Here is a 23751-nt window from a genome sequence, read left to right as displayed (position 1 = left end):
CAGCCAGGCCTGATTTCTAGGATGATTCTCTTAGTTTATAGCAGTCAGTGCAGGATCACGTGTGTGGCATTCAGAGAGGCTGCAGTCCTGCAAATGTTCTTTCTTCTCCGTTCCTCTGAGACGTCCGAGTTCCCCTGTGCAGGTGACATCTGGTACCTGAGCTGTGTGGGGCGAAGCTGGCAGGGCAATGCCCTGTGCTGCTTTGGGGGCTGGTGGGGAGGCAGAGCTTAGCCAGGAACAGTTCTTTACAGGGGTGTATCTGTCTGTTCACCCGTGCTTTGGCCATATGTGCATTCTATCCTACCTGCTTGTCACTGCAGAACCATGTTCACACTGTTTCCCATGAACTGCAGCCGGGATACATTCACAGGCCTTTTCCTATGCTCCTGTAGATGTGCTTTATAACAGGTTATGAACAATTTATTTTAAGCCAAAAGAACATTTCACATGTGCAAGAAGTGCTTTTATTTTTACCTAAGTGAAAGCCATCAAGGTCTGTCAAAAGCTGAGTGAATATAGTGCTCTACTTTACAGCAGGTGGGAAAACCAGCTGGTGATCACGGCTCAAAAGTCCCACAGTTGGTTATCTTGCAGTCTACTGTAGGCCTTTCGTTATATGTAGGTACAGCTTCCAGTCTCTGGAGCACCTCCGTGCCCTCAATCAGTTGCCTATAAGAGGGAGAAAGGACACAGGATCCACCTCTATCTAGAGCTAGTTCCTCAGCCTCCAGCTTGCACAGGGCCCTAAGACGCTGACAGGCTGCACCGCTCTGCTCTTTAAAGGGTTGTTCTTCACAATGGAGTGACAAATGCCATCAGTTTCTGATGAAGTAGCTGCTAGTTAGGATTTTAGGAGAGGTGAAAATGCTGTCGCTTTATGCAGCTACAGTTTAATTTAAAGAAATAAGTGTTTTACCATGTGTCCTGGCTGCAAGTGGACATTAGTTTTGAGGAAAAAGAAGTCACGAGTCTGATGAGCGTCAGAAGTGACTCCCTGAGAAATCTTTGGTTTCCTTCCTTCACGATGCAAATCTGAGCCCTGAAAGCAGTCCACATTTCACAATCTTTATGACTTTCAGCCTCTCCTGCTCCCACACCACAGCAGCATGAGCAGCATTTCCTGCAGGCACCAGCACGGTGATGTATGCCAGTAGCGCTCTGGAAAGCTTTGCACCACATCTCATTCCACCCCATCCCGTGCACCACAGCGGTACCAAGTGGGGAGGACATTGTGGGTGGGCTTTGCCCAAGCCACAACTTCAGAAGGACTGATCCAGCGCAGGGCTGGGGAGTGCCTGGCTGTCCTCATCATATGCTGTGGCTGCCTTTTGCTCCCTGCCCCCCTGAATTAAACTCCCACTCAGGTTTAAGAAGACCTGTGTAACATCACAGGTCCTTTCAGATTACACGGAGCTGGTGGTGAGGCAGAAAGTTGAGGTGAACGGTGCTGGTTATAAATACATCCAGCCAGCAATCGCTTCTGGTTTGTTCTCTGTAGGTTAGACCGTCAGCTTTTCGCTTCCTTTAAAAATGCTCTCTCTGTCCCTGTCGTGGTTAGATGGAAACTGTGCTGTGAGTTTCTCTCACTGTGGCAATACTTATATGTGTTACACCAAGCAAACTGCTCAGAGCAATGATCTTGGTACATCCACAAAAATCTAAAGCTCCTAACAGGGCCAGCCCTATCCATTGACCTTCAGAGAGCAAACCCTCAGCACATATTCGCTAAAACAATTTATTGCAGCTCGTGAGAGCAGAGCAGACCCCTGAGGCTTTGCTTCTGCCTCCCAGGCAGCAATGTCCTGGGGGACCAGGGAGCCCTCCTGTGCAGTGCAGTGGTGCTTGTGCGTACCTACCCGAAAGCCACGTATTTTTTGTCCAGGTAGGGAGTTGGCTGGAAGGTGATGTAGAACTGTGAGCCATTGCTGTGGCGGCCCTTGTTGGCCATCCCCAGGACCCCTCTTCCCTTGTGACGGACGGAGAAGCTTTCATCTAGGGAAAGAGTTCAGGAACAGAAGGTGGACATTGTGTTGCTTCCTCTGGTGCTGTTCACTGCCCAACTCCCTTTTTCCAGCTCCCGTGAGCTCCCCTTTCCTTCTTCCCCACTCTCCCTTTCCCCTCAAAGTAGCATGTGAAGCAAGGCTGTTTTGAACCAATGTATTTCCTAGAAAGAGCTTGTGACCCCGTGGAGGACCAGGCTGGAGCAGTGTGGGCCTGAGAGACTGAGAGACATTCTGTGATTTTTATGACTGCACCCCATAGCAGTGACCCATGCTGGGGCAGCTGGTGAAGAGCTGAAGCCCCATGGGAAGGGACTCACATTGGAGAAGTTCGTGGAGGACTGTCTCCCATGGATGGGACCCCAGGCTGGAGCAGGGGAAGGGTGTGAGGAATGCCCCCCTGGGCTAAGAAGGAAACGAACTCCAGAGGAACTGACCAAAACCCCCATTTCCCCAGTCCCTGCCCCTCCCCATGCCACAGTGGGCGGGGGGGAGGGGGGGGGGGGCAGTGGGGGAAGAAGCAATGGAAATCCTGACTGAAGTGAAGTCTGATAAGAAGGGAGGGGTGGGGAGAGGTGCTTTAAGATCTGGTTGCACTTCTCTTTACCCGACTCTGGTTTCACTGTGTGTAGTGCAATAAATGAGAGAGTTTTCTTTATTCTGTGTTGAGTCTGCTTTGCCCATGACGCTGATTGCAGAAGGATCTCTCCCTGTCCTTATCTTGACTCTTAGGCCTCCCAATATATACTGTCTCCCCTGTCCAGCTGAAAAGGGGAGTGGGAGACCAACTTTGGTGGGCATCTGGATTTCAGAAAGAGCTATACTACCACAGGCACTTAGTACCAAATTTCCCTGCACCTACTCAGGACTGTTCCTGCAGTAGGGATGAGGAAGGTGGGAGGCAGAGCTCCAAGCACAGCGAAAAGGATGAGATCCCCATGGGAGCACAGACAGGGCTGTGAGGGCAGGATGTGCCTGGTCAGGGTGGGATGCCTGCTTCCAGCACTTGGTGACTGATACGGAAAGGCCATCAGGAGACTGCTTTAGCCAAATAAAATCCAGAGCTGAAGAAATGGAGAGCAGGTGTTTAGTTAAGGAGGCCAGGGTGGTCCCAGAGTAGAAGGTTTGTTCCAGCGTGAGGAGAGGAGGAAGGCGATGGGAGATGCCAGGCAAGAGCAAGAGAGAGCCATGAGGAGATGAAGAGGATCCCCCATGTCAGCTGAGGAAGGACGTGAGGGGGAAAAGACATGGCTTGAGAGAGGGATGACTGAGGAAGAATAGACCTAAGGCACACATGAGTTTGGGGGATGATGGCAAGGACTTGATTCTTTCTCCTCTCTGGAGGGGAGCCTGGTCCCAAATTGGGGAGCAGGGAGTGTGCTGGTCCTGGTCTCTCCCATTGCTGTTCTCTGACCTGATCACACTGAGCAGTCAAGAGCCCCACTGTGTGTTCCACAAGCTTGAAGGAAACAGTAGAAATGGTCACATTTTATTGTTCCCTGTTTTTTTTTTTTTTTTAAATCTTTTTACCCTGTTTAAGTGCCCTTCTCAGAGACTGATTAATTAAAATGGTAATGAGATTTTAACTGAACAGTTACTCCCTGACTGCTGACTGGCAGTTTGCAAAGTGACTTCAGCAGACTGATTTCAGAGTAGGATGCTTTGTTCTACGACACGGCGCTCCTGCCCGGGTGATGCTCTGTAATTACCTCGGTCCTCTCAGCTCATTACAGTAAAGCACAGTTGCATCCCATTAATTTCAGTAGGCATTGCAGTGCCCGGACGTGTGCCAAGCACAGCGTCTCCCAGAACATCACCAGGTGACAGGGGCGTCTCTCACCCCTTTCAGATATCCAAAATACTTGTCCTCTGCCCTCAGTGTAAAATAGTTTGGCGGGAAGTACTGGGAAAGCAATGGAAGCCTTAAAATAGAAAGGCATGCCCAAGGAAACTCCTTGCACAAGGATGAAAAGCAACTTTGAACTAAAAAAGGGGAGGGGGAGAATTAGCAATCCTCTCCTTCAATACATCAGTGCATGGAGCGTGTGTGAACGGGCAGTAAAACTCTTCCAGGTACACTTTTTAAGGTTGACAGATTCCAAATTAAATCCACCTTAAAATTCAGTGATTTTTGATGCATCGCCACCTTCCCACATGAGGAGGCAGCTTCTTTGCTGGGTAGCCCAGGCAAAGCAGGAGCTTTGCCTGAAGCAGGAGGATGGAACCAGGAGTGAATGCCACGTGCTGGGCTGAGGCTTCATGCCACAGCTGGGGCAGCATGTGTGAGGCTGTAGCTCTCCTATACACAGAGGTGCCTGTGCCCACTCAAACTCCTTTTCCTCTGTGGATGGTTTCTACCCAAACAGCCCTGGCAGCGGATATGCTGAAAGAAAGTGGGAAGGATGAGAGGTGTGCACTAGCACAAACCATTGGGTAGCACTGTTGGAAAAGAGGAACCCCAAACTGAAATCCTCATCAATGTCTGCTTTGTGAACAATTTGACATCCCTAGTTTTTCCAATACCAGCTTATATGGGATTTGCATGCCCTGCCAGTCTAGGCTTGCTGCTCTTTCAGGACCTCCAGCATCAAAGCAGCAGCTTCTGCTCCTTCCTGCCCACTCTAGGCAGGGCACAGCGTTTGCTGCCTTAAATCCCACACATGGGGCTTCCACTTCCAGCAGCTCTCCTGCCCACCAGCGCTGCGACTCATCAGGGCAGAACCAGCAGGTGACCTGCCTCTGGGTGGGTTTTGCTCTGTCCTTCCCAAGGCCTCAAGGTGAAAGTGGCTTCTCCTTGCGAGCCGGCTCTTCAGCGACTTGGGAAAGAAAGTTTCCGGCTACGGTTGGCGTTTCTGATCTCACTGTTGGCTGTGGCCCAGCCTGCTCAAATGTCACCTCGCTTGCGCCATTGGCAGGGGGAAAGCTTTTACATAAGGGACATAAATCAGTTTCAAAAGAGCTTTAACTTCCATACAATGTCTCTATGGGTAGCATTTAATCTAAACAGAAGATCTCAAACGTCTGTCTCAATTATGTGGGTTGTTTTTCTTAAATATTGCATGTTATAATGTTCTTTTTTCTTTACATTTTATTACTTTATACTTTTTTGGTTAAAGTTCACTTGTGTTTGTCATTTCTTGACTTTCCCAGTTCTATGTGAGGTTGAGAAGCAACTCCCCTTATATCTGCAGAGTCACGTAGCTGCTGGCAGCGATGCCCATGGTGTGCCCAAGCCTGAAAAGCAGCTCAAGGTCCAGGAAAGTGAGAGTTAAAGCCTTACTTACTTCCATTGCTTTAAATACATTTAAACAAGTGGCAGGTGCCTGGAGCCCTGCAGCCAATCCACTTGTGCATTTCTAAGGTCCTGTTCACAACATGAGTAGTTGCAGTTTGAATTAGGCAAGCCATCCAGATCCAGCCCTCATTTAGACAGGGAGAAGGGGCTGGTGGAGCACACCCCTGGGCAGGGGATGTCAGAGGAGGGGACCATGGTTACAGATCAAAAAGCGACCTCGCTAAAGCAGTCTGCACATGCTAACACAAGCAGGTAATAATACTGACTGGAAAGCAAAGCCTTTCACTTCAGGGAGATGAAAAGAGATTCACAGGTTATTATGTCATATGGTCAGTTAAACAACTTGATTTGCCTTTTCATAGAATCTCAGAGTGGTTTGGGTCAGAAAGATCAAAGCTTAGCTAGTCCCAGCCCCTTGCCATGGGCAGGGACACCCTTCACCAGACCAGGCTGCACAAAGTCCCATTCAACCAGGCCTTGAACACTTTATTTGCACAGTAAGATAGCTGAGGAACCATACCTTCAAAGGTGGGACCGTAAATTGACTCTCCTCTGTTTCCTTCCCCAGTTATGATATCTGCAGGGTAGATAAAGGCAACTGTCAGAGACCAGGTTTATCATAGGCATTACTGGGGGTTGTCAGTGAGCAGCTCAGCTGAGGTCAGAGACATGGGTTGTGCATTATCCCAGGGGAACCACTACATCAACCTTTCTGCTTTACTACCAACACTTCATCAGGCCTTTGGGAAGAGCTCTGCTTCCATCCCAAGAGACGGTCTCTCTGTGGAGGACTATTCACACGGTGCATTTAATTGCTGCCCCTCTGGGAAGGTCCAGCATCTCCTGCTGGGAGAGCTGCTGCGGTGGCAGCGCCCATCTGAGAACAGGGCACCCTGGAGAAGTGTGTCTGTTGGAGGGAGTAGGGTTAGAAGGAAGGGTAGTAGCTGCTGCAGTATTACAGTGAGTTAAAACCACTAACTTGTGCAAGAAAAGAGATTTGATAAGAGAGAAATTCCTATTGAACCAGATTTCTGATGCGTGAGGTGCTAAGGAAACCTGATGCACACACATATATATGTGTGTGTGTATATATATATATATATATATTTTTAAGAAGTCCGGTTTTGTTACTTTATTTAGACATTGTCTTACACTGTCAGGTTATGGTTACAGTAGCAAGTTTGTAATTTCAGGTTGCTTTTATGGACTCCATAGATAATCTGCATAGTTATTGGTGAAAAGCAGGAGGTGTATCTTCAAAGTATCATCCTGAAATGTATTTACCTGCTGACATTTCCAAACTCTGGTAAGAAACAGGGGTGGGTAAGAATTAGAAAGTGTGTTTAGAAAGTGATATGGCTAAAAGAGAAAGCTGTTTTCTGGGTATTATATATATATATATAAATATATATGTATATACAAACATACAAATATATATAAAAACACTTTCTGTTTGAGATATATATATATAGGTATATAAAAAGCTTGTGCTGCAGAGTTTAGCTTTGTGCTAGAGTTCAGTTACACCTCCGCAGATGAAGCCTGTAATTCGTACAGATCACCCCCTCTCTTCCCTTTCTGCCATAACTTGGGTTTTCTCAGGACATCTGGAAACCCACCTCCTCCTTGGATCCACCCGTTTTTCACCAGGCGATGAAAAAGGGAGTTTTTATAGGTGAGCTCCCGGCCGTCGCAGCGAGACTTGGCTCCTCCAGTACACAGGGCACGGAAGTTCTCACAGGTCCTGGGACACGCATCCGAAAACAGCTGCAAAATGGAAGTGAGGAGGAAAACAGGCACAAAATCCACAGCTGGCATCCAGTGGCCAGATTTCTGTCCCCTACTCCTTCAGCAGGTGAAACCACCGCCCCGGCTGTGCTGGTTTGTGGCTTCCTGCTGCTGTTACGTACCTCAAAGAGCAGCCTCCCGACGGGCTGTTCCTCAATGGCTATTTCCAGGTACACAAAAACGTGCTGTTTAGAGCAGAAAGACACATGCAGTGAGGGAAAGGCAAGCTCTACGTGCTGCACTGACCTCCTAACACAGGCCAGGGTCCAGCTGCCTGGTGCAAATGGTCTCAGAAAATGTCCCCAGGATTGTGGACGCGTGACAGCATTCCTACCATCTTTTTTAAACAAACAAAAGTAGAGGGTGTTTTACTTCATTCTGGGCAGAAATTGTCCTAACAGCGTGTTAAAGGGAGCTAGTGGGCCAGGCACATGACTTCATCTCGCATTTGTTCATGTGCCAGTCGCAGATTGTACATACAGGCAGGAACAGGGATCTGCAGGAATACCAACTGTCCCATGGAAAGGGACATTTCTCACTCTTCCCAGCCAGACTCAAATCCACCTGGAACCTACGCCGTGTCTTCTGTGGTGTTCCTTTTGGTACGATGCTTTATTTTTCTCTACTCCAGTACCATGCCGGCAGTGGCTGCATTGTACCTCGCAACATCATGGCATTTCAGGGGATCTTAGCTGGGAGAAGAGAGGTTTGGCACTTGGGTTTATGGTACCAAAGAGTAAGGGGACCCCCGAATTTCAGCACCCCAGGGCTGGGTGGTTTGGGATTTTGGAGTAGGCATGTTCACAGCAGGGTCAGCAACGTGCTTTTGTCGGACCATTCAGCCCTGAAGCAGTTAATAGGTGTTGGGCATCCAGGCTAGTGTTTGCCCCTTCCTGGCTGCTGAGAGGTGCCAAGGCTTTGCCATCCTTGACAGGAGATGCTCCCCACCGGCTGCTCCAGCCCCTGCTCTGACCACGGGGCGGAAACTGAGAAACTGCCTTCACTGTGGTCGCTCTCCTTCCTCCTCATAGCACCACCCCCTCGCATCTGACTACCTCTCCACCCAGCTACAGACCTTGTACGCTCTGTGTGAAACAGTGCTACTTGCCTGACTGTTTTTCAGGTGTTTGCTGTAGAAGTCCTCAGCAATCGCTTGGTAAAGTGCCTCGGGCTTGAAGTCACGATAGTCCCACTCCTGGCAAGACCACTGGAGCAGCTCCTTCTGGTCCCCCAGCAGCCGGCCATCGATGAAGCACATCACCGGGGAGGCGTACGCCCACACCTCACCTCTCAGTTCCTGCATTTCAGAGGGACCACAAAGTCTCCAGGGATTAACTACATACTTAGTGAAGAAGCAAGCAGTAATCTCCACCATGGGTAAGATGGCCTGTGGTATCTTTATGCCTTTCCTACTTTTAAAACCAAAAGTCCTGCCAACTGGAAGGGATTGGGCAGCATCACAGCGTCGGGTGAGGCGTGCTGATACCCCATGTGGTTAGGTGCCCCAGGGCTCTGCAGCCCACCTCTACGGGACATTATTGTGACAAGAATCAGCTGGGTGTCACTTTGGGGGCAGCTCAGGCTGAACAGATCCCGCTAGGGTCTCTGAGGGCATTCAGTAAATTGGGGTGGAAAATCTCACTTCTGAAACCCACGGGTGGCACGGAATTGGGACAGGCTGCAGCCCAGCAGAGAGGACCTATGTCCAAAACAGCTTGAGGAAATGAGAGTTACCTTCTTTTTCTCCTGTAAATATTCATGCCATGCAAATTCTACCAAAGGCTGTATCACAGGATCTGCAAACTTGCTTGGAAACTTCAGCTTCAGAGCCTAGATGTCCGTGGTAAAGAAAAAACAAATTGCTTGCAAGAAGTTTCATAGCCCCATCCTCTCGCAGCTTGTACTTCCCTTGTGAGTGACAAGCTGAGCCACGTTCTAATCCAATTCCTGCTCTTCAGAGCGCACAAAGTGCTCCAAATCTTCAAATCCCTGTGTGCAGATGTAGTGGGTGTCATGTTTTTACATGAAGAGCTGCTTCACAAATATTATTGAATGACACTGGTACTCCCTCCCCATCGCTCTCCCCTCTGAGTGAGCAGGATATAACCAGTCAGACATTCAAAGATGCCTCTGAGCATCATCAGCTGCATTTTTGTGTCCATTGTTGGGGAGGTGCAGCCCTCTGCTGTCACAGGAGACTGGGCCCAAGGCCTCGGGGCAAGCACGCTGCTTGATGAAGGCTGCACAAACACCCCCAAGGCCCCACTGCTTGCACCTCTGCCTCAGGAGCACATCACTGTTTAGATATAGGATGTTCCTGTCCATCTCCGTGCGGGCTGTACAGGAGCGTCACAGGCTGTGGCCTAAAGCCAGGCCTTCGAAAGAATAAAGCTAAGCAGCTGTCTATTCAGCTCATGGTCCCTGTTGCTATTGTGAGGGCAGTGTGGCTGGGAGAAAAAAACTAAAAGGACAAAGGCCAAGAGGCACACACCCTCTGCAGCTACCGGCATGGCTTGTCCTTAGGGCTGCTGCAGAGCTGAGTCAGCTGTAAATAATGCTGGGAAACAAGCCTGGCCGATGAGCTTTTACAGGCAGGGGGAGCATAAAGGTCGGCGTTGTGCACCCCACTGTTGTGCATCCTACCCCAGCCTGCATGAGAAGCAGAGCTAGGCTTCTTGTGAAAAGTCTGTGAAACCCAGGGAGGTTTGCAGCACTTCTCTTTCTCAGTTGTACCGACAGAGATGCATTACAGGGCTTGTCATGAGCTGCCCAGCAAATCGAGCAGAGCTGCGATGTGCCTGACATTTCATACATCACTGCCTGGCTGTAACATTTCTTGGAGGTATAGGAACAAGGAGGTGAGGATGCTGCCATGGAGAACCCCCCACCCCAAGCCAAGAGGAGGTAAAGCCTCAGTGTGTCTGCCTGGCAGTGCTAGAAAAGAGCAGAAACCCAACCCCCCAAGTATTTTCTTCCTAAAAGCCTCTGCCATGTGCAGGCACTCCTCTGCTTATTTACTTCCACCCCGCACTGCTCCCTCATGCTCCCAGTGTGAACCCCAGGGGTTACCTCTGCCGTGCACTTGGCCACGTGGAAAGCCGGGTCCTGGAGCAGCCCCACCACTGTCACCACCACTGTTGCCTGCTGTCGGTCCATGGCAGCCTGTCCACCATGAGTCTGAGTCTGAGTCTGGCAACAGAGGCTGGCTCCATGGCAACACAGGACACCAACACCCCCCCTGCATTTCTAAGCACTTCCTCAGCCCAATGTAAGCTTGTTTCAGCCAGGTGGGAGGGTGGGAAATGCTCCGATTTCTGTTTTGCCCTTAAGGAACAAAAAACAGCTTAGAGGGAAGCTGTGGCAGGGCAGTGGGCTGAAGCCAGCTCTTCCCAGAGATGCCTCAGTACAGGATGACAACCTTCTTGCTAGCAGTGGCTGATAGCAGGTGCCAAACAAGATGTGGCAAGACCAAGCAAACACCACAGCAGTGCTTCCCTGTTACTCTCCCAGCCTCTGGTGAGCCTCTGCCCAAGAGTTACCCAGTATCTGCGTTTCATTCCCCTCAGTAGCTCTTTTTTCAGGTCCATCCCCCACAAAAACCTGTTGGCAACGAGATTTATACCTTAATTACACCCTGTGTAAAGTATGCACCTCCTTTTGATGTGGAAACTCCTACCCACAGCTGGATTCACTGGGTGCTGCTGAGCCATCGTTCCCACTGGCAGCCCAGGCGGAGCGGTACTGCACATGGACAGAGCAGTTCAAGAGGCCCCCACAGCAAATCTTTGCGCTAAAGCAACTTGTGTAAAAGTGGTTTTGTGGGACAACAGGAGGTTCAGCACAGGCTTTGGTCAGCACTGCTCAGTCAGGTCACTTTTCATCTCTGAGCAAGGAGAATTTTAGGGGATGTTGGTGTTAGAAGTGACCAGACCTAAGTGCATGGCATGGCAAAAGTTTGCCTAATTTCTCCATGACATCATGGAGCAACAGAACGATTGTCACCTCCCTGGGGAAAATGTCTTTACCATGTCAAAATCCTACTGCAGCTGAGACAGTTGTGATTTCCATGCAGAAAATATGTTCTGCAGAACATACTTTGTTAAATACAATAAACCCCCCCTAATTGTTTTCTTGTCTTAATAACAATGTGCATTTTTAAAAAAAAAATGTATATCCAAATGGCTTTATAAAATGTTAAATTTGTACATACAGAAAAGCAACAATTAGCCAAATGAGCTAATATTATTAGCCAACAAGCTGGTAATACCACTAGCCCTACAGGACTGTTTTCTGCAAATTTATGATGGGCTTCTAAGAAAAAACAAGAAAGCCAAGAGCCACTAATGACCTGCTTACTTGCTGTCTCTATTCTGGCTTTTCTCTCTCCCCTTCTTTTTGCACTGATTTGTAACTGAGGTACATTAAAATCTATTCAGGAGGCTACCAATTATCAAAATTATAAATACAAAAACCTTAAGCTGGATGAGTATTACTGGTTTCAGGCTCTCTCTGCTACCTGTTTAGGACAGTAAGAAGCTGTTCTGCAAGCTTATTCATGTTTCTTAGATAGGCATAAATGTTTTGCTGGTAAGAGTCAGCTGGGAGTTTGTTGGTGCCACTCTGCTCTGCCAGCTGTGGCAGACGTGTCGTGCTCCATTCAGTTTGGGGAGCACAAGGATGGCAGGGGAGAAAGTATGGAAACCACAAAAAGGCAGACAGTACATTTAAACAGTGACACCAAAACCCTTTCAAAGGCCATGCAGATAAAGCTACTGGAAAGTCCTTTGAAACGTGCACATGTGCCCTGATACAAGGCCCAGAACTTTTGTTTCTGTGTGATTCTCGGAGGGTTTCATAGCTCCAAAACCTCTCCACCTGCAGCCATCTCAGTTCCTTCCAGCCCAAGATAGCATCTGAAAGAGACTGAGAAAGGGAACAGGAAAGTAGACTGAATTTTTTAAAAAGTAATAATATTCAAGAGAGATTCTCCCAGGTGAAGGTACAGTAGTTTCCCTGGCAGGAGAACTGCTGGGGGTCCTCCAGCAACATTTTGATGAAGGGTGGGTCAGATCACTGAGTAACACCACGCTTGCTGAAGATGCAAATACCAGGTAACTTCACAGCAAATACCTAGGGAGGAAGCATTGCACTTCTTATCTGCTGAAGCTGCTGAACCACAACAGCATGCAGTCATGGCTCGTGGGAGGGCCATGCCACTGTTTTGCACCAGGCCCTCGGGCTGCCACAAGTCTTTTCTGAGCGATGCTATGCAGGGGAAGCACAGACATTAGATCATTGAGCAAAGGAAACAACCTGTTAAGACTTCAAGAAAGGTCTTCCTATTGCCAGGGAACAGAGGACAGAGTCACTTCCAGGAAGAAGGAAGACCTCTATAACCTTAATATTCCAGCTGGAAGGCAGAAACTTGACCTCGCTTTATCAAGACATTCAAAGCAAAGCCAAAGGGAGAAGCTGAGTTTCAAGATGACAATACACCAACAGGGCTGTCTGCAACAACCTGAAGTTCTGCAGGTGACTGTTGTTACACCTGCAAGGCATGCTACCTTCAAGGGCAAGGAGGAGCCAGCAGTTTGAAGGGAAGACCCAGCAGGAGGTAAGAATCATTCCCCTCCAGGAAGGTGCAGACAGTGGAATACACTTGCAGGTGTTTGAAAAGCTTGTAGCACAGCACAGGGAGTTGCTAACCACAGCAAAACTTTGCATCCTGCTATTCCCAATATACTTGCAATTAGGTGGGACTAAAAAGTTAGCCAGAAACAAGCATTAAGCACACTACAGCGAGATACTGGTTCACCTGCGTATGTCAGGATGTATTTTTCCATTTGGAAGGATGGCTTGGGCCAGGGATGTGCAGGGGTCCCTCTGTCACAGACAATCATTTATTCACCTTGCTTTATGGAGGGTCTGAAATGGGACAGAGCCTATAGGACTGTTGTAGCTCACAGGACCGCGTGTCTGCAAGCAGCAGACTCCAGTGCCACTAACAAATAGATAGAAGTCCTGAAATCAGAGCTGTGAAAAGCATGGCATTGCTTGGTCCTTCTCTGCTCTTGAAGAGATCCTGCAGTAGGGCTGTGAAAAAGCCTGCACAGATGGACTCCTGACCAGTGGAAGATAAGCATACCCAAGAAACATCCATGATTACTGCCCAGATTCCAGCCACACCTGCTTTGCAAACCAGTTTCCTCCCAGCCACTCCCAAATCAGACTTGGCTTCTCCTGGACATCGGCACTTACACAGTCAGTGAAACAGCAGTGGAGATGGAATAAGTGAGGAGACAGATGTTCCAGGCTGCTGTGCTCATGTAGGCTTTGGATCAGTGATCAGGAACTAAGCCCACAATAGCTTTCATTTAAGGAAAAGTAGTTAAAGACTGAAAAAGCCCAATCCCAGTGCACCGGGACAGGTGTTCACAAACACCACCCATGAACTTGATTGTGGTGACTCAAGTCTTCCCCAAGTAAAAGGTGCAAGCCAAACTCTCCCGAGTGACTGGCAAGGTCAATGCCAAGGTCAACATCCCTAACTAACCTGTGAATCAGCATGGGGTTTGAAAGAATTCATGATGAGGTAATAGTTGTGAATTATGTGAGGTCACTATACAACCTCTAGAGAGCACAAAGCAAGTATTTAAAACCCTTGCAAAGTGACACACACTGGGATGAAGCTTTCAATGTTGGCAGCTCGTGTTTTCATGGCTTATATGAAGTAAGTATTTTGATGTTCATCTACCAAAAATGAGATGCTAGGGTAGAAGAAACACACAGTGGTGTTAATTGCTCATAAAAATGCATAATTTTGTTGTCTACTTCTTTTCCTGCGTTTACGTCCAAACTCCTAATCTCAGCTTAACACACTAAGTGGTGAGATGGATTTGCTAAGATTACTCTATGTGAGAAAATGAGAAGTTAAGGTGTTTACTGCCTAAGGAGCAAAGATATTTAGAGCTGCTTTAAAATAGTTTTTAAAGGAATGCTTTTTTTTTTTTGGTGCTAAATAATCCTTAGTGGCAGCTGGACTAAAAAGCATAACTGAAGGGGTTTCCTTTCAAATTCAAAGCCACCCTGGGTTTCAGTCTAAGTTTCATTTGTAAGGCTGGAGCCTTAAAAATGCATATGCAGAAGAAAGATTTTTCACTACTGAAGAAGCAAATGGTGTCAAGAAAGAAACATCTGTGGTATGAAAAACCATGTGAGCTTCTCAAGTGGAAGCCATGATGTGTGCTGACATCTTAACCAGCGCAGGGTGCAGGATGAGTCTCTGCTGCACTAGCAACAGCAGCTCGTTTCTCTGCTAGTAATTTGGTAGAAAAGCATGAAGAAAAACTCCAAACCCCAAAGTTCCTTTCTTTAGTCAGAGGGAAAGCATCCAGGCATCACTAAGGGATAGTGGCTCGTGTGTAATTGTAGCATCGTACTTCATCCCGCAAGGATAACTTCCCAACGGACAGAGCTTGCAACCAGCTTTTAAGCATTTCAGGACTCAGAAGTACACAGCAGAGAACGAACTCAGTGCAAGCTCCTGTGAAGTTATGAGGGCTCAATGGTAGTTTAGGTAAAATGAAGTTTTCAGGATCAAACTGCCAGTGTATTTACTGTAAGCTTAAATTTGCACAATTGCCAAGATTTCATAGATGTTGTGGCAAACTTTACTGTACCTTTCCAACTGCATCAAGACCTCCAAGCTTCTGAAGTACTGCTGCGGAACATGCTGGTTCTCTTATGGTGGCATTAAGTACAAAAATTTTACTTCTCCATTACAAGAGGGAAAGGAAGGTGGAGAGAAGCCTCCATAGAGGTTGGATGTGGGACATGTGGGTTTTATTTTTGTTTACATGGATTTATTCCCACTTTTCATGATCAGTTTACAGAAAAACTGATTAATACTGTAAAAAAAAATGGAGATACTTACCCCAGCTCTCACAGCACGTGGTCAAAGAGCTGGCTGAACAGACCAGACTTCAATTTAGAAACGTCATCCAGAATTCAGGCTCCCTAGAATAAGACAGGCAGTGACGTAGTGGACCGAGGGCAGAAGTCCAAGGTGATAAAAAGTTGGAGCACGTGACAGAAAAGGCTGAGCACGCTGGGTTTGTTCAGGCCCTGGGTGGTTTTGGGAGGACATTACTGCTGTCTTCAACTACCTAACGGGATGGTGTAGAAAAGATGCTTCTTGAAGGTGCAGTGGTAGGACAAGAGGCAGTGGACAGAAACTGGAACATGGGAAATTCCAATTAAGTGTAAGAAATGCTCTTATATCTGCAAATATGGTTAAACACCAGCACGGGTGTCCTAGAAAGGTTGTGGATCTCCATCCCTGGAAGCGTTCAAAACTCAACCAGGCAACAGCAACATCATCTAGGTGCACCTGCTTTGAGGAAGGTGACAGACCAGATGGTTTCTGGATGTCCCTTCCACCTTAAACTATCCTCTTATCCCATGGCCTGGGCTTTTATGCCAGTGACTCTGGGCAGTCAGAGAAGCCAAGCACATACACACATCTTTTGGTTTGGAATTCACCGCAATTTTTACATTTTTGATTTGTTAAAACAGAGCGTCAGTGTATGTCACAAATATGACATCTCCAAATCTGAAGTGATGACCAAGCACGTCGCTTTAACTCTCAGCAGCATTTTACCTGGACTTTAACAAATAAATATACTAAGTGAGATGATAGCAGTAGCCAACCTTGAAAACCCAAAGCATGCATTCTGGCATGGCCTTTTATTAAGATGACAGATCTTTTGTGTTAGCAGTGACTGAAAACAATCTGTACACATCTAATCCAGTCAGCGAAAATAGCTGTACAGCTTTCAACGTAACACGCCCCGTTTATAGAGCTCGTTATGCTCTGAAGTGATTTGAGTCATTGTTTAAATTCCCACAAGAGCAATTACTGGCTTGGACATATATTAAAAGTAACATTACATTCTGCCCTCAGAAGTACAAAAAAATAACACTTTAAATATACACTGGCTCCTAAGCTTAGACTGAATCCTGTCAGGAAGAGAATTTCACACTTCAGTAGACAGTGCCTTCCACATCAAGAGCTCTTCAAAGTGCTTGGCACAGCATGTGAATGCTATTCCCACTTACCAGTGATGAAATAAGGCACAGAGGTCAACCACCTTGCCCACAGTCACACAGAGAGGGGTAGAACTAAGAGAACAGAATCTGGGCTTTGCAGTCGCCCACCGCATCTCATTGCCACGATTCCCCGCACAACAGCTTACTGAGGAGCAAACTCGTAGGGCATACAGTAGGCAGAAGGGGCGATCCAGGGCCAGTCAGAAGCTGCAACAATTTCAGCCCAACCTACAGAAATTTGGTAGTCGATAAATCAAAATGCACTTAAGGGAATGATCACATAGAAAATGATACATTAACCTGCAGAAAGCAAGCTCATTAAATGTAAGACATACGGTGTCAGCTTTGCCAAAAGTACTGGTTAGTTTGCCAGTAGTTCAGGTAACGTTGGCTTCATCAGAGAAGTTGTATTTTCTTATTGGCAGACATGTTAAACACTGTTCTTCCGCCAGCAAGGTATACTTCTCTGGAGTATCACACAGACATGCAAACAAGGGGCCAAATGTCTCCTCAGTAGGCAAGGATGTGTAGGAGGCACAAAAAACCCCCACATTAGTCACCTGTGGGTAGCAGAGAATACCAATCTGGAAAACCCAAAAAAAGTCTAAAATAAATAAGGTTAAAGCCACCCATCAATATCATCAGGAAGCGCATCTTCAGACACATTATGCTGCAGAAAAGAAAGTGCGATACGTGTCATCGCTGCTTGGATTAGAAGCATGCTATTGCTCAGCCTTCTGATGAGAAACAAGCATTTCAGAAAGCCTGTCCTTGAATAGGATGCCCATGAGGCGACTCATTTACTGACAGAGGCTGGTGATGGGATTCAGAACCACGCATACTTTGATTCTGTCCTTCACTAATCACATGGGAAGGAACCGTATCTTAGCTAGAGTGAGACTGTTGACTCGATTCCTGAGTCAGCTGCACGTGCTGCGCTGGATGTGAAGATCCTCCTAAGTGGATTATCTTCACTTTGTCCTTGATGAGCATGGAGATGTTCTAGTGCTTCTTTGGAAAGCGTGATGACATGCATTTGTTCAGGCTGGGCAGTCTCTATCTGGTTTGCAATCACATTGATACTTTGGATTTGTTCCGCCTGCTCCTGTTGAGCTGAAAGCAACAAGTTTTGCAAGTGCTGTGGCGGCTGAGCAAGCAGCGTGAGGTTAGCAGCCTGCTCCGCTGTCATACTGGGGGCATTCTCAGCGGTAACAATGCTAATGCCTTGGTTATGACTAGGCATAAAGTTTATATTGTGCACGGCATCGGTAACCAGCAGTTGAATCTCCTGCCCTCCAGAGGTGGCAAGCTGGTACTGCTGCAGCTGAAGGATGTTTCGCACCTCTGCTGAATTAGCGTTGGTGCTCAGGGCGGCGCTGGCTTCCTGAAACTGCTTTTCCTTGCTGTGAATTTTCAAATGGGACTTGAGGTTGTCCAGACGAGCAAACTGCAGACTGCACTCTGGGCAGGAGAAGGGCTTTTTGCCTGTGTGCAAGATGCAGTGTCTTCTCTTAGCACTGGAATCAGAGAAGGATTTTCCGCATATACCACAGGAATATGGCTTTTCTCCTCTGCAAAAGAACATGTTTGATACCATTAAAATATCCACTGTGGCAGTGCTGCTTTCTGCAACCTATTACAGGATCAAACCAGATTATTTTGTTTTGCTAAATATCCTGAGAGTTGTCCCAAAACCAGCCCAAACACATTTTTGTCCCTGTGAAAACTGTACTTTATGGGTATCCTAAGCACTTAAGAATAGTGACATTAAAAATGTTCTCTATTTGACTTCCTAATTACTATTATTGGACTTTGCAAACTGTACACCACTTTCATTAGTATATACACAAGGGCTACAGAGACAACATGCTGCCCTCCTGTCCTAACATCCAAGGCACCAATTCATGCTGCTAGATCTTGTCAAAAATACAAGGACCTCCTCTGCACAACTATTAAGCAATGTCCATTTTAAGAAGGTTTAAAGCCCACACTGGTAATAAAACAAGTGTCCAAATCCTAACCTGCTGCCCAACTAGGGATGAGTAATTTTGGTGGAATCTTTTTTTCTTTTACATAAGGCCCACAAGAGTTCTCCAATGACTAAAAGTTTGACGTGACTTTATGCAATACACCACACTGACATGAGGAAAAGACAAACTAGTGCTATTAACAAGGTGTGATAGACTACAAGGAAACGGGACGACGCTCCAATAATCTTGTTACACAGCAGCTACTGCTCTGCTGTCAAACAGAAATTCACAGTAAAGCTTTCACATAAAGGATACAGCAGTAAGTGTGCTGTCATTTAACAAGACTGTGGTGGTTTGACCCAGGCTGGAGGCCAGATGCCCACCAAAGCTGCTCTGTCACTCCCCTCCTCAGCTGGACAGGGGAGACAAGATATAATGAAAGTGGGTCAAGATAAGGACAGGGAGAGACACTCAGCAATCACTGTCACAAGCAAAACAGACTCAACTTAATTCAGAAAAAAATTAATCTCGAAGTAAACCAGAGTAGAACAATGAGAAATAAAATCAAATCTTAACACACCTTCCCTCACTCTTCCCTTTTTCCCAGGCTTAACTTCACTTCCAAGTTCTCTCCCTCCTCCCTCTGAGCAGCACCAGGGAACAGAGAATGGGGGTTGCAGTCAGTTCATCACACATTGTCTCTGCTGTTCCTTCATCCGCAGAGGGAGGACTCCTTGCACTCTTCCCCTGTTCCAGCACGGGGGGCCTCCCACTGAAGACAGCCCTCCACCAACTTCTCCAATGTTAAGTCCTTCCCACAGGCTGCAGTTCTTCACAAACTGCTCCCATGAGGGTCCCCCACAGGGTGACAAGTTTCCTCCAGTAACCCTGCTCTGGTGCAGGCTCCTCCCTCCACAGGACTACAGGTCCTGCCAGGAGTCTACTCTAGCATGGGCTTCTCACTGAGTCACAGTCTTCTTTGGGCATCCATCTGCTCTAGTATAGGGTCCTCCATGGGCTGCAGGTGGAATCTCAACTCCCCCATGTTCCTCCATGGCCTACTTCACCATGGACTTCACCACAGGCTGCAGGAGAATCTCTGCTCTGGCACCTCGAGCACCTCCTCCCCCCTTCTTCACTAACCTTAGTGTCTGCAAAATGTCTCACATCTCCTTACTCTTCTCTGTAGGTGCCGCTGGTTCCCACCTCCCCACCTTCTCAACTATGTTACCCCAGAGGCGCTACCACTGTTGCTGATGGGCTCGGCCTTGGCCAGTGATGGGTCTGTCCTGGAGCCAACTGGCATTGGCTGTGTCGGACACAGGAGAAGCTTCTCACAGAAGCCACCCTGTAGCACCCCCCACTACTAAAACTCTGCCACACAAACCTAAAACAGAGACACAACACATCAAAGAAGATTCTGACAATGTCTTGGCACACTAGTATTTAACAGTGCAGTACTTTCCACTACCAGTTATTTATTTAAAGAGATGAAGCAAAAATGTCTTTCATCATCCACCCAAAATGCAAACAAGCCCTGACCATTGTACAACTGAATAAACAGGACACACAGGTATCAGATTAGAAGTTACACTTTTAAGGAATATAATGAAAATTAGACATACTCTACCTGTGAATTCTGATGTGAGTCTGAAGAGAACTTTTAGCTGTAAACGATTTGCCACAAATTTCACAAGTGAAGGGCTTCTCACCTATAAAAGACATTTGACATCACTTTTTGTATAGCACTTCCTATCAGTATTTTAAAAAACACTGATATTTTCCCATACAACGTATCAAGTCTGTACTGTCAAATTCTCATGCTTCCACCACAGGTCAAGACAGGTATCTGAAACATAATCAACTCACTAGTTAAATGAGGGTATAGTACTTAAACAGACATCCCTGACGTCTTCCTCCTTTAAAAGGTGAAGTATTAAGTGATCCAAGCCCTCAGAGCAACAAAAAACGTACCTATGATAGAGATGTAGGTGTTCCACATAGGACAGACAAGCTTGAAAGGGGCGACCCTGAAGTAGTAGACATTAAGCTCAAGCACAGCACCATGCAGATGAGTGAGCCCGTATTTCCAAACCTGAGAAGTAAATCCCCTATCTTAACAAGTCAGCTGGCTTCCTGTAAGGCTCCATCAACCTAGGCCTACGATACCACCACTCAGAGAAAAAATAAGTTATGGTGGGCTGAGTAGAGGATTGGCTTGGGGCTTTTTTACTGCACTTGGAATTCTTACCTCTAACTGAGGAGATGCAGAGCAGCCAAATTAAATAACAAAATAGCTACTGGCCAACAAATGTGAATCCGAATTCACACCATAACATATCCTTGCTGCACTGTTTCTTTAAGACACTAGACAGAAGAACGTGGATCACCACTGTGGTAACTCACACCATGAAAGCACAAACACCTGGGACAGGGCAGCAGCCCGTTTCCAAGGAAGCTTCACAACAGTACAGAACTCCAATGCTTAGAAGCTTTCACAGGGCTTCGGAAGGCAAGGGTAAAGTACCAGAGAACAAGAAACCTCTGTCACAAGAGACCTGTAGGTATCTAATCCCAGCCTCCTACTGAAAACCGGAGTAACTTCCTGTATTCTTGTGACACAGTGTAACTGGTGCCAAAGCAGAACAGCTCTATCAGTGTTAACACCTGTCCCCCAAACTCCTCAGAATTTAACTTCCTAGTTTTGAGGTAGGACAGACCACTTGTTATGTCTGCAATAATACTGCTATCTGGCCTGTCTGGTCTAGAAGCAAAATACTTTGCAAGCCAGTTTCTGCTAGAATGCACCTTAGTTGATCCTATTTTTGCAACTTACCTTGCTACTGTGCTTCCTCATTTCCCACTACAAGTATTGATCTGTATCAGCTTCAGACACCACAATGTTGTGTGTCAACAAACACTAAGCTCTTCTCAGATATAAATACCCCCCTTTTTTATTATCACAAGTTAATGCTATTCTGGATACACCAAAAACTCCGAAAAGCACAAGAGCTGACCCCAGGGAATTTAAAGCTGTGTCATTTTTACTGAGAAAGAGAAGGAAATGAATCAGATATATAATTCAATCTTGTGCCTACTTTACTACACCCACAGGCAACATACTTAAGAATAACTTGATTGAACAATCAATTGAACAACTGCCACTGTTTATTGCTATTTTAAAAGTATTTACCTGTTATCACATGAACTTACCCTCCAGAGAAAACTGTATTTTAAGAAGCCTATGCTTTGTTATCATAAGAGGGTACGTGGATATTTTTAGCTGTTACCCAGCCATTCAAGTATCACCTTGCTCTCTAAATCTCTTAAAGCACCCTCTGACACACTTGCATTAAAACATCCCTCCCAGCCCATCTCCTGTGAATGTCTGGTTCTTACAGGGGAAGAAAAAGGTAAATTGAAATACTTGTTTTTCTGGTCAGCAGTATTTTTCATAAGCACCCATCCCTCACAGACAGGGGTGCCCAGCTCATTTTGGATGTACACCTTCTGTTAATGCCTGGCTTACTTCAAGGCCCATACATGCTGGATGTGGCTCTCCTGACAAGACTCCTGGACTGGGAATTCAGTTTCTCACAGAAGAGATAACCGGCATTTTCTGCAGCAAGCTTTGTACAGATGGAGACAGAGGAGGGAACTGAAGAAAAAAAACAGCTCTTCCTATAATAGGCACTGCTTACTGCTTCTGCACTGTGGTAATTCATCCTGCATTCTTGATATGATATCTCTTCATTAGCAACACAGGCATCGTTATGTCCCAGTAGAACAGAAGCTCATCCCACAAAGACGAGCCGTTTGCATAACATGGGTTTGACTGTGTTACTTCAAGAAAAACAAACCCAAACCCCACGCCAACCCAACCACAAGACGTGACACATCACCTGTATGTGTTCGGAGATGTTTCTTTAGCTGAGCTGTATCCATGAACTTGCGACGACACTGGTTACATTCCGGCAGCGCGTGGCCTTGTCGCAACAATAAAAAAAGTGTCAGTGCCTAAGTGATCCCCTGTATCTCTTCAGTGACCTTTGTTAAAGCACTTCCCTGTAAAATAACCACTGCGATATAATACAGGGATAAAACACAAGGTGATTCACTGCCTCCTCCCTGTCTTAACCATCACACCCCTATTTCTCTATTTAATACTATCAAGGGAAACAAGGGGACTAACACCTGCTCCCCACAAGCATGCTTTCTCTTTAAGCTTTGTGAATTCTCTTTTTTTCCCCCTCCCACAACTTGCTGTGGTAGTGGCATCTTAACCTCCATCCTGCTCCAGAAGCAAGGAGGACACTTCTTAAAGCTTGTTTGCCATTACTAGTCCAAAGCAGCAGAAACTACAAGGCAACTTGCACAACAAGCACGGAGACAACTGTTTATGCAATTCCAAGCTTCTATGTAACACAGATAGCAGGGCTGAAGTCATCAAGTTGTATATCAAATAGAGCATAACTCATTTTTAATCATCATAACAGCCCTCCTCAATTAACTGTTTTTCTAAGCCTCCCATCTGTTAGATACCATTTTATCTTTTTCACCCTATTAATTCGTTGTATCAAGATATCACCCATCAGAGACTAAATACATCACTCAAGAAGAATTTTCAGTCTTTAAAGGGACAATCAGCATGGACTGTAAAACAGCACTTTGACCCAAACTCGTTATACCTGTGTGTACTCGATAATGGCTCTTGAGCTGTCTCTTTTGGCTGAAATACTTCCCACACTGATCACATGTAAAAGCCTTCTGCCCTGTAAAAAAAATAAAAATCACTTAGTAAGATACAAACCACATTTATTTCCTTACAACTTGTAAGTTCACATGAGGCAGAGCAGAAGTAGCTTTTTTTCAGAAAGGCAAATTCTTGAGGCGAGGAGAGAGAGAGAGGTTACATTTGCCTTGAAATATTTACCTGTATGTAGGCTCATATGCTCCAGAAGAGAATGCTTTGTTGTCAGAGCCTTATTGCAGACAGTGCAAGTGTATGGCCGTTCTCCAGTGTGCATCCGCTCGTGGACTTGAAGTGAATGCTTCTGGGAAAAGCCTTTGCCACACTCACTGCACTTGAAAGGGCGCTCCCCTGAAAGGAAGCGATGACATTTTACAGTGTAGCTGCATTATTTCTCATTAGATATTCTAAGATGACAGTGAGATGCTCTGCAATGTTAGCAGCTACTAAATAATGACTCTTGAGTAGTTATAAGGAGAATTAAGAGACAAGCTCCTTATAGCAATAAAAGAATTCCTTCCAGTACCTTAAGGGGCCTATAGTAAAGATAGAGAGGACTTTGTTATCAGAGACTGTAGTGATAGGACAAGGGGTAATGGCTTTAAGCTGAAGGAGGGCAGATTTAGATTAGCTATTAGGAAGAAATTCTTCCCTGTGAGGGTGGTGAGGCCCTGGCACAGGCTGCCCAAAGAAGCTGTGGCTGCCCCCTCCCTGGCAGTGTTCGGTGCCAGGTTGGATGGGGCTTTGGGCAGCCTGGGCTAGTGAAGGGCGTCCCTACCCATGGCAGGGGGGTGGTGTGAGATGGTCTTCATCATGTCCCATCCAACTCAAAACATTCTG

At 46.5% G+C, this 23751-nt stretch overlaps 1 protein-coding gene and 1 long non-coding RNA gene across 2 annotated transcripts; both read right to left on the bottom strand.

Moving 5' to 3' along the window:
• Positions 1 to 557: 557 nt before the first annotated feature.
• On the bottom strand, positions 558 to 10239 carry PPIL6 (peptidylprolyl isomerase like 6; the record flags this gene model as incomplete). The annotated part of the gene is made up of 8 exons (XM_084262344.1): positions 558 to 669; positions 1857 to 1992; positions 5816 to 5872; positions 6915 to 7062; positions 7206 to 7268; positions 8159 to 8380; positions 8818 to 8913; positions 10102 to 10239. 8 exons carry the CDS (start codon positions 10237 to 10239, stop codon positions 558 to 560), a joined length of 972 nt encoding a protein of 323 aa, XP_084118470.1.
• A 9552-nt stretch (positions 10240 to 19791) lies between these two features.
• On the bottom strand, positions 19792 to 22936 carry LOC311189622. Its single transcript, XR_014617173.1, has 3 exons — positions 22850 to 22936; positions 22064 to 22147; positions 19792 to 19873 (listed from the first exon to the last, which is right to left on the bottom strand). It is a non-coding gene; the product is annotated as an uncharacterized lncRNA (long non-coding RNA).
• Between the last annotated feature and the right edge of the window lie 815 nt (positions 22937 to 23751).

Source organism: Gallinula chloropus (assembly GCF_964237585.1).
Source record: "Gallinula chloropus genome assembly, chromosome: 3".
NCBI classification, from domain to species: Eukaryota; Metazoa; Chordata; class Aves; order Gruiformes; family Rallidae; genus Gallinula; species Gallinula chloropus.
This window is presented reverse-complemented; position numbering and strand designations above follow the sequence as displayed.